Source organism: Bidens hawaiensis, unplaced genomic scaffold (assembly GCF_021521415.1).
Source record: "Bidens hawaiensis isolate Kalapana, Puna unplaced genomic scaffold, B.hawaiensis_p1.1 tig00001582_1, whole genome shotgun sequence".
Lineage (NCBI taxonomy): Eukaryota > Viridiplantae > Streptophyta > Magnoliopsida > Asterales > Asteraceae > Bidens > Bidens hawaiensis.
The window spans coordinates 79,726-90,973 of record NW_027491091.1 but is presented as its reverse complement, the minus strand read 5'-3'; the positions used below and the strand labels follow the sequence as shown (position 1 = coordinate 90,973).

At 37.7% G+C, this 11,248-nt stretch overlaps 1 protein-coding gene across 1 annotated transcript; it reads right to left on the bottom strand.

Moving 5' to 3' along the window:
• Positions 1–4,554, bottom strand: LOC143589281 (diacylglycerol O-acyltransferase 1-like). Its single transcript, XM_077070097.1, has 16 exons — positions 4,179–4,554; positions 2,926–3,006; positions 2,752–2,825; positions 2,579–2,654; positions 2,434–2,501; positions 1,987–2,110; positions 1,759–1,851; positions 1,554–1,655; positions 1,316–1,452; positions 1,151–1,232; positions 1,020–1,040; positions 846–908; positions 670–717; positions 521–583; positions 356–410; positions 1–257 (listed from the first exon to the last, which is right to left on the bottom strand). Exons 2-16 carry the CDS (start codon positions 2,929–2,931, stop codon positions 226–228), a joined length of 1,044 nt encoding a protein of 347 aa, XP_076926212.1. The 5' UTR covers positions 2,932–3,006; positions 4,179–4,554; the 3' UTR covers positions 1–225.
• Positions 4,555–11,248: the final 6,694 nt, after the last annotated feature.

Sequence of the window (11,248 nt, the reverse complement as noted above, 5' to 3'; positions counted from 1 at the left end):
ACGCCTGATGACAGGTTTGATGGTTCAAAGTTAACCGGCACCTACCATCACAAGACCCGAAAACACACACAATACATGGTTACCACTGGACTAATTTCACATAAAACTTGCTACAAAATTGCTTTCTAAGAACGAGAATCGGCTAAAATTCACTTGGTACTATTCACCTTTTGGTTCATGACGTCATGATAGTAGAGTAATACACACATGGGTTGGCCAAGAATGCTAAAGATGCACCAAAAGATTATGTTTCCCACCTGCATTTGATTCAAGTTCAAGTTTCGTAATTAGACCTCAATTCATGGTCAACGAGAATACAATAAATTGATAAATAAAGAGACGCAGTATGAGATACCATTGAGTTTTGAAACTTGTTCTGCAAGTAGTTCGTCAGTTAAGACCAACGGTACCTGTCATTAGATTGGTAAATGGTTAAGAGTTTCAATCTGTTTTGACTAGGTATGGTCTTAGATGCTGATATAACCGACACATGAAGCAAAAAAGTAAAGAAGAACATTACCTGAATCATGATCCCGATAAAGGCCCAGAATTTGAAAATGTGGCAGGGAACAGCAATACAAAGCTTTAAAAAATAGAAAACAAAATTAAAAAAATATCCATTGTAAACGTTATGCGACTAAAGTAAAAGACCAAAGAGATGAAATGTACCTCATGGAACACAGCAGACATGAAAAACGCAATCAAGATGGCAGAACCCTGAATCCAAGGGACGGCACAAAGTTAATTATATATTATAAAAAACAAATATATAATATAATCAAGTGAAGGGTAACTATATTATTCTAAGCATGAAATGATACATAATTGGGACAATAAATCATTACCCTAGGTATCCCATTACGCAAGCATGGAAAATACAGATGCCTTACAATCCATTTATGAACAGGCTGCAAGAATTTATACAGGATATATTATATTATAATGTATGTCTATCATCTATGTGTATTCATGTGTATAAAAGCTCAAAGATGGAGGAATTTAATTTTGAAGCTGCTCACCATATTCCATAGTCTCCAGTACTATAACCACGCACCAATGGAAAAAGCATGAAAAGAAGTAAATTAGCAAACAATATTTGAATATAATAATAAATAAATAAATAAATAAATAATTGGTAAATAGGTCACACCTCTTCAATAGTTTGTGCGTTCCACCAATCTTTATAAAACTCGCGATCTCCAAAACGAAGAAGCTCAGCAAGTATATTTAACCTGTATTATAGTAATGCATGTAAATGACTAGATAATGATGAACAAAAGCTATCACTAGAGTGATAAAAGCAGCAAACACTTACCAAAGGTGAAAAAAACAGTAAAACATACAGAGCCAAACATATAAATTTGGAACTGAAAGCTTTAAAACCCGCTCAATTGCATATAAAATGTCTCCTTTCAGTGGATGTCGAGAGTTTTTGACAATTGGGTTGATATACTGTGGATAAATATAATAGTTTGAAATGATTAGATAGTGTTTGGGAAGCAAAGAAAGTACAAATTAAAAAAGTGTAACATCCTTAAAAAGGACAGACTTACCTGTTCTATGATGAATCCCATGAACCCTGTAAATGTTACCAGCTTGATCAGTTGTCGTAACACCCAACCCTTTCGAATAAACGCAGTCCGAGGATAGCTTACCTACAAGTAAAATGCCTCAATATGATAACGATAACGATATTAACAACAGCAATCTAAATAATAACAATAATAATACTAATGGTGAAGGCTGAGCATTTTATACCTGGTAACACAAAGTAGGAGCAACTATGAAATAAACCAAGCTATTGAAGTCCACATCATAAAACAACTCAATATTTTTGGACTCTACTTCTCCCTAGCAACATAACATATACGCATGTACATTAGAAAAATAAAAGCATTCCCATAGGGACATAGGGTACAATTTGAAATGTTTTGGCCAAACAGGATTGATTTGTGATGAAATCCAAAATATATCCTATTAACTTACCTTATCAGTTGAATTTACAAGGGACCGCATGTCGTAATTTGTATGCACAAAAGATGTCAGCTTTAACCAGTTAATGCAAGCACACAGCATCAATGTAACACCTGACAGAACAGCTGAACCAAACCTGCATAGATTTGAAGTTTAAACAACCACATGAGAATGCGTGTCTTGCATAAATAAGTCTCAACTTCAACCGTAGCCTTTTATATGCATCAATTGATTCTATTTATGTATAAGCCTTTAAATTGTATTTAAAAAAACACAATAGTATGGGTGGTAATTTCAATTCATTATATAAAGTAGACAAGCTATACTGCTAAAGACAGGACTTTTATTTAATATTTCCAAATGACTATCCGATACAATAATTAAAACTAGGTTAACTGAGACTGTATTTCAAAAAGCACAAAACAAACTTGTAGCATTTAAGGGGGTAAACAAACTGACCTCAAAATCATGTAAACTGGATACAGAATTGCAGTTGTAGTTATTATAACATGGAGAGTAATTACAAACTACAAAAGATCAGATTTAATTAGTTTCTGTGAAATTAACAAAATTTTCGCATGACTATAGGAAACAGTTCACTTACAGGGTCCGATATACGTTTTTTCCAAGCTAATTTCTCAACGATGTAAGCAGCAAGAGGAAAGAGCAGAAGAGACATGCTGCAAGATCAGAAACCAACACATCCATACAAATTATTAAAATGGTGTAAGTATTTCTTATATGGCTTTTACAAAAGTGACTAAAAAAGAATATTACCAGCACATCAGAAGTGGCCACTCTCTTAATGATCTTGAACTGAACCAAAAATTGGAATTGATCAACAATCCATACTGCACATGTAATTGGAATAATGTTAGCTATAACGCATATGATTCACATAATATTATAAGCTGACACCGATATCCAAATATAAAAATAACATGGTCTTACCTTCATCAGATTCTCAATGATGAGCCTACTGTTTACAGCAACAAGCACAACTATGCAAAGGTTAAAGAGACCTGCATGACTCTGCCAGAGGTTTCTAGTTAGCCATTTCAATTATGTCTTGTGTAATTAAAAGTAATTGTATAATAATAAGGCTCTCAATGGCTTGATCACAATCATAATCACTCATCTCAAGTGCGGATGCTAATAATAAGAGAAACATGCATTTTTGTTACCATAACATGAACGGAAAAAACACACTAATTATAAAAGTTACATGGGTAGGTACATCAGAGTCCATGATAACTGTCTTGAATCTTGATGTTACATTTCTAATCCACCAAAAGACATCAACCAAAGTTCTTTGTGCCTACACAGCTACACTACAAGCCATTTATATGATACAAATGGTTTTAATCATGAGCTAAACGTGTGTTTCAAACAAAAAAGACCAATAAAGGTGCATGCTACACTAAACTTCCAAGCTATTATGTTTCCTTCATCTTTAACTTTACATTCCCAAAAGGCAGAATCATCCAGAATTGTGCACTTTTCAGCTAACATGGAAAAATGTGAATGCCATATTACACACACACACAAACTTCTATCTAAATTCTCTATCATCAAGTGTGAACCTCTCAAAGCTAGTTTCATCTTTCAAAGAAATCAACTTTAGTTCTTTCTACATATTATCCTATTGACCAGATCAGATTTCGCATGCAAAACACTGTATTTGCAAAACAAACTGAACTAATCACGTACAGCGATATAATAATTGGTTAAAAGCGGTAAGAGTAAAAGATTTTCAGTTCATAATCTTCCACTTAACGTGTGAGCCATAACAATATGATCTATCAACTACCAAGACTAATCGAAGCACTTTAAGCCAGCATTCTTCCCTTCTTTCCAGTTCCAACTTATAAACAAACCGTAACTCTCAACCGACACACATTTTATAGTTGAAAGAAAAAAAGCAACTACCATCACTATATTTGTTGTAATTCTCTTAGCCTCACTTTATGTTAACTATAACTACTTGCAGTAAAAACAAAAAACAAAACTAAAGTCAATTCCAAAGCTACTCAGTCATCTATCTATCTAACCTAAAACCTTAATACATCATTTTCATATCAATAATAATTAATAACACACTAAACACATTACAATCAATAGTACAACCTACAATCCACCACTATCTAAAATAAACTAATTATATTAATTAACAAGTATAAACAATTAAACAAAGCAAGCACAACCTGCTTGAAGATAGCATCCGAGCTCAGCGGAGACTCCTTAACTCTGCGGTGAGCCGGAGACGAAGCTCGATAAGCGTAATGCACCACACTCTTCTTAGATTCCTCCTCCTCCTCCTCTTTTGTATCACCACCACATCCGATCTCTTCCTTTCCATTACTAATATTATTATCACTATCATCATTATTATTATTAGTATGATTATTATTATTAGTATTAACATTATTATTATTATTATTATTAATATTGGTATCGGACTTGAGAGTCGTTCGGCGTCGAATCTAGGTGCGTATATCGTTGGTGGTGGTAGTGGATTCGCCGATATTAGGCGGATCTAACAACGCCATTACTGATTAACAACTAATTATTGCGTCAAATGAAAGCAGAGTAAGATGAAACTAAAATGAAATTGAAATTGAAATTGAAATTGAAGGTGAGATATTGCAGAAAGAAGGAAAGGATTGGGGGAGAATAGGCGGTTATTGGATTATTATTATTATTATTATTATTTGGAAACCAAATCGTATCTCTATGTATCTATATATCATATATATATACAGCCGGTGAGTGATGATGAAATGGTGACATTTGTGTGTGTGAGAGAGAGACTTAAGAAGAGTGTCACCATTGTACTTTATTTTATTTACTAAGGTCAATAAAATACGGAAACGGTTTGATTCATGTTAAGTTTTCTCTCTTATTGATTCTTAACGTACCTTTTTGGCAATAATGCCAGAATTTCAAACGAGTCTTGAGCAATGTTGTAAAAGTAGAGTACTCTCTGAGTACCGCTACAAGGTACGGTGTCAAAGGGAGTTTCTTTAACTCCGCCTAGTTACTAAAAATTGGTCAAAGGTGGTCAACACTAGCCTGAATCACATCTAGTCGGTTAACTTGGGTCTATTTTGAGTTAAAAAATACAACATAATTTGTATTTCTATAATATTAAAAAACAAATATCATTATTTTTAATTAATGATTAACATTTTTTAGAATAATTTAGTGTTTAAAAATGTATTTCTCTTATTTATATTGATATTCATTTATTTTGTTATAAATATTAGTAAACTTATGATATTTGAAATATATATATTACCCAAAATCTATTTTTCTTTATATTTATCATGTCCGAGTACTCTCCGAGTACTCCCTCCAAGGAGGTCGGCCGCCTAGGGACCGCCTAGCGACTTTTGCAACATTGGTTTTGAGGTGGCGTTATGGCATAATTATTGATCCGATTTTTTCATATGGTCATAAAATATTGTACTTAAGTCACCAAGACCGAATTTCTGATCCGATTCAGTGATTCGACCCATGCTCAGTTTTCTCTCCGGCTCGTGAACATACCCCTTTGGCAATACAGGCAAAATTTCGAACGGACCCTAGGGTAGCGTCAGGGCATAATTATTGATCGATTCTTTCGTAGGGTCATAAAATATTGTACGGAAGTCACCAAGACCAGTTTTCTGATCTGATTCAGTGGTTTGACCCATACGCTGTTTTCTCTCTGGCTCGTGAACATACCCCTTTGGTAATACTGGAAAAATTTCGAACGAGCCGCAGAGGGGTGTCAGTGCATAATTATTGATCCGATTCTTTCGTAGGGTCATAAAATATTGTACGGAAGTCACCAAGACCGAATTTCTGATCCGATTCAGTGGTTCGAGCCATAATCAATTTTCTCTCCAGCTCGTGAACATACCTCTTTGGCAATACTGGCAAAATTTCGAACGGGCCTAGGGTGGCATCAGGGCATAATTATTGATCGATTCTTTCGTAGGGTCATAAAATATTGTATGTAAGTCACAAAAACCGAATTTCTGATCCGATTCAGTGGTTCGACCCATACGCAGTTTTCTCTCCGGCTCGTGAACATACCCCTTTTGAATTACTGGCAAAGTTTCGAACGGCCACGGGGTGGTGTAAGGGCATAATTATTTATCCGATTCTTTCAATATAGGGTCATAAAATATTATATGGAAGTCACCAAGACGGAATTTCTGATCCGATTTAGTGGTTCGACCCATACACAGTTTTCTCTCCGGCTCGTGAACATGCCCATTTGGCAATACTGGCAAAATTTCGAACGGCTCGTGGAGTGGCGTCAATGCATAATTATTGATCCGATTCATTCGTAGGGTCATAAAATATTGTACGGAAGTGTCCAAGACCGAATTTCAGATCTGATTCAATAGTTCGACCCATACTCAGTCTTCTCTCCGGCTCGTTAACATACCCCTTTGGCGATACTGACAAAATTTTGTTCGGGCCTCGGGGTGGCGTCAGGGCATAGTTATTGATCTGATTCTTTCGTAGGGTCATAAATTATTAAATGGAAGTCACCAAGACCGAATTTATGATCCGATTCAAAGGTTCGACCCTTACGCAGTTTTATCTCCGGCTTTCGTAGGGTCATAAAATATTGTATGGAAGTCACTAAGGCCGAATTTCTGATCCGATTCAATGGTTCGACCCATACTCCATTTTCTCCGGCTCGTGAACATACCCCTTTGGCAATACAGGCAAAATTTCGAACGGGCCACGGAGTGGCGTCAATGCATAATTATTGATCCGATTCTTTCGTAGGGTCATAAAATGTTGTACGGAAGTCACCAAGACCGATTTTCTGATCTGATTCAGTGGTTCGACCCATACTCAGTTTTCTCTCTGGCTCATGAAAATACCCCTATGCCAATACTACAAATTTTTAAACGGGCCGCGGGGTGGCGTCAGGGCACAATTACTGATCCGGTTCTTTCGTAAGGTAATATAATATTGTATGGAAGTCACCAAGACCGAATTTCTGATCCGATTCAATGGTTCGACCCATAATCAGTTTTTCTCCGGCTCGTGAACATACCCCTTTGGCAATACAGACAAAATTTTGAACGGGCCCCTGGGTGGCATCAGAGCATAATTATTGATCTTATTCTTTCGTAGGGTCATAGAATATTGTACGGAAGTCACCAAGACCGAATTTATGATCTGATTCAGTGGTTCGACCCATACTCAGTTTTCTCTTCGGCTCGTGAACATACCCCTTTGGCGATGATGGCAAAATTTCGAACGGGCCCTAAGGTGGCGTCATGGCATAATTATTGATCCGATTCTTTCGTAAGGTCATAAAATATTGTACGGAAGTCACCAAGACCGAATTTCTGATCCGATTCAGTGGTTCGACCCATACTCAGTTTTTCTCCGGCTCGTGAACATACCCCTTTGGCAATAATACTGGCAAAATTTCGAACGGGCCCTGGGGTGGCGTCAGGGCATAATTATTGATCCGATTCTTTCGTAGGGACATAAATTATTGTACGGAAGTCACCAAGACGGAATTTCTGATCCGATTTAGTGGTTCGACCCATACGCAGTTTTCTCTCCGGCTCGTGAACATACCCATTTGGCGATACTGACAAAATTTCAAACGAGTCTCGAGGTTGCGTCATGACATAATTATTGATTCGATTTTTTATATGGTCATAAAATAGTGTACGAAAGTAACCAAGACCGAATTTTTGGTCCGATTCAATGATTCGACCCATACTCAGTTTTTTCTCCGGCTAGTGAACATACCCCTGTTGCAACACTGGCAAAATTTCGAACGGGCCCGGGGTGGCCTCAGGGCATAATTATTGATCCGATTCTTTCGTAAGGTCATAAAATATTGTATGGAAGTCTCCAAGACCGAATTTCTGTTTCGATTCAGTTGTTCGATGCATACTCAGTTTTTTCTCCGGCTCGTGAACAAACCCCTTTGGCAATACTGGCAAAACTGATTATCGATCCTTTCGTAGGGTCATAAAATATTGTACGGAAGTCACAAAAGACCGAATTCCTGATCCGATTCAGTGGTTCGAGCCATAATCAGTTTTCTCTCCAGCTCGTGAACATACCTCTTTGGCAATACTGGCAAAATTTCGAACGGGCCTAGGGTGGCGTCAGGGCATAATTATTGATCGATTCTTTCGTAGGGTCATAAAATATTGTATGTAAGTCACCAAAACCGAATTTCTGATCCGATTCAGTGGTTCGACCCATACGCAGTTTTCTCTCCGGCTCGTGAACATACCCCTTTGGCCATGTTGGCAAAATTTAGAAAGGACCCCGCGGTGGCGTCAGGGAATAATTATTGATCGATTCTTTCGTAGGGCCATAAAATATTGTATGGAAGTCACCAAGACCGAATTTATGATCCGATTCAGTGGTTCGACCCACACACAGTTTTTTCTCCGGCTCGTGAACATACCCCTTCGGTAATAGGATCAGAAATTGTATGGAAATCTCCAAGACCTAATTTCTGATCCGATTCAGTGGTTCGACCCATACTTAGTTTATTCTCCGGCTCGGTGAACATACCCCTTTGGCAATACTGGCAAAATTTCGAACGGGCCCCGGGGTGGCGTCAGAGCATAATTATTGATCCGATTCATTCGTATGTATATAAAATATTGTATGGAAGTCTCCAAGACCGAATTTCTGATCCGATTCAGTGGTTCAACCCATACTCAGGTTTTTCTCTGGCTCTGTGAACATACCTCTTTGGCAATAATGACAAAAATTCGAACGGGCCCCGGGGTGGCGTCAGGGCATAATTATTGATCCGATTCTTTCGTATATTTATAAAATATTGTATAGATGTCTCCAAGACCGAATATCTGATCAGCTTCAGTGGTTCGAACCATACTCAGTTTTTTCTCCAGCTCGGTGAACATACCCATTTGGCAATACTGGCAAAATTTCGAACGGGCCCGGGGTGGCGTCAGGGCATAATTATTGATCCGAATCTTTCGTATGTGTATAAAATATAGGTTTGATGATTATTGTTCGGTTTGATGAGTTGATTGGATTGTTTGATCAATATGACATGAATTGCTATTGAAAGTTTGGTTTAATGATGAATTAGGTTGTGTTTAGTTGCTGTGATTTTATTGGTTTTATCTCATAATCTCGTGCTTCGGTTAATTGAATTGGTTTTGATTGATAGTTGCATGTTCAATTCTTTACTTTGTGTTTAGAGTTTGTTTGCGGTAGGTACAACCGTAGGGTTTTGTTGAGATTATTGATTGATACAATTCAACGGTTAAGCATCTTCTTAGAGACCGAGAGGTGATAGGAAGTAAAGTCGTCTCATAGCTTTTACTTGTTAGGATTAGGATTGCGCGAGAGCGAGTTTAGTTCTTGTCGGGTTTGGGTTTGTGAGCTATTAGTTAGTCTAGTTTAGTTAAACCAAATTGTTCCTCTATCCTTGGTTGCGTAGTATTCGTTTCCATTAGGGTCGTGTGCCGGTGAGTCCGAGAGGAGAGTCGGCATTAGAACACCTTAGCATTCGTTTCCCGGTTTGTTCTTAAAATCAATTAAGTGTAAGTTAGGGTTTGTTAGTGAGACCGAGAGGTGATCTAGCTTTCTTGAGCGAGCCTTAGTTGTGTCATCTTTAGATACCGGCGTCGTGAGATTATTCAATCCATTAGCTTGCTAGACCTTCAATAGGATTCTTACCTAGGTAGACGTTTTCTCCAATTGCAGTTAAGTCTCTAAGTTTCATTAGATGTTTCATCTAGTTTCGTTAAGTTAGGTTAATTAATTTAGTCAAAGTAAATTAGGTCAAGTAAGTTTAATTATTAAAAATCAAATTAAAAAAAAAATATTTAGGAAGGTCTTGTCTAGGGTTTAGTTATCATAGGCGTTTTCACGTGTCCTTGTGTTCGATAATCGGACTTCTTAGTTCTATACTATTAGTGATCTGTACACTTGCCGGTTTTGTGTGGTTTATTTAGGAGTCTGGTTTTATAAATTTAAAGCTTATTTGTGAGTTACTTAGAAAGAGCATCATTAGACACATATCACTTTGCATAAGTTGTCTTCTCCGAGTAGGCTTTGTGCCTTGTCTTCTCCGGGTATACCTGGTAACTTTGAAGTGTGTTCGGGAACAGTTTCCGGTAGACTTATCTTTCACCGAGTAGACTTCAATTTTCTTGACCTTATCAGACTTTGCCCGAAAAGATCTTATGAGCAACCTTTTTCTTCCATAGTCCTTTCAACTCCTTACTAGGGAATAGCTTATTTAGCAAAGTGTGCTCGGTAACGCTTTAGTATGCTTGAGTTGAACCTTGCCCGATGTAACTTGTGATATTTTATTACTCACATCAAGCTTGCTCGGACCACTATTATTGATGAATACCTTGCCCGATCTTCCAATCACTTGGTTTCATGAGCTTGGTTAACCAAGAGCTTACTCGAAAGTATACCTTACTCGGCTATGAAGAACAAACTTGCTAGACATAGTGAACCTTGCCCGGGTATACACTAACTAGTGAACCTTGCTCGGATATACACTAATTGGTGAACCCTGCTCGGATATGCACTAAAAAAAACTTCTAGAAGATAACCTTGACCGATAGGCAAAATATCATGCCCGACTAAGTAAAACCTTGCTCGGATGTCTCAGGTGTGCCCGGTTCCATACTTAGCGATTTCTGAGGAGGTTGAGAAGATTCCAATCTCCCTTATGATCATTTTTAGGTCAAATCTTGACTCAAAGTATTGGTCTGATTCTTTCGTAAGGTCTAAAAAATATTGTATGAAGGTCACCAAGACCGAATTTCTGATCCAATTCAGCGATTTGACCCATACTCAGTTTTTTCTCCGGATCAGTGAACATACCCCTTTGACAATACTTGCAAAATTTCGAACGGGCCGCGTGGTGGCGTCAGGGCATAATTATTGATCCGATTCCTTCGTAGGATCATGTAATATTGTATGGAGGTTCCCATGCACGAATTTCTTAATCTATTCAGCGGTTCGACCCATACTCAGTTTTTTCCTCCAGATCAGTGAACATACCCCTTTAGCAATACTGGCAAAATTTCTAACAGGCCGCGGGGTGGCGTCAGGGCATAATTATTGATCCGATTCTTTCGTAGGGTCAAAAAACATTTATGTAGGTCACCATGCACGAATTTCTGATCCGATTCAGCGGTTCGACCCATACTCAGTTTCTTCTCCGGATCAGTGAACATACCCCTTTGGCAATACTAGCAAAATTACGAACGGGCCGCAGGGTGGCGTCAGGGAA

Bases quoted from the DNA above. Each gene is read 5' to 3' on its own strand.
- LOC143589281 (XM_077070097.1), bottom strand. The intron at 1,656-1,758 runs GTATAAAATGCT...TTTTACTTGTAG, and splicing joins CTCCTACTTTGTGTTACCAG to GTAAGCTATCCTCGGACTGC. The intron at 584-669 runs GTACATTTCATC...TATTTTTTAAAG, and splicing joins TGTCTGCTGTGTTCCATGAG to CTTTGTATTGCTGTTCCCTG.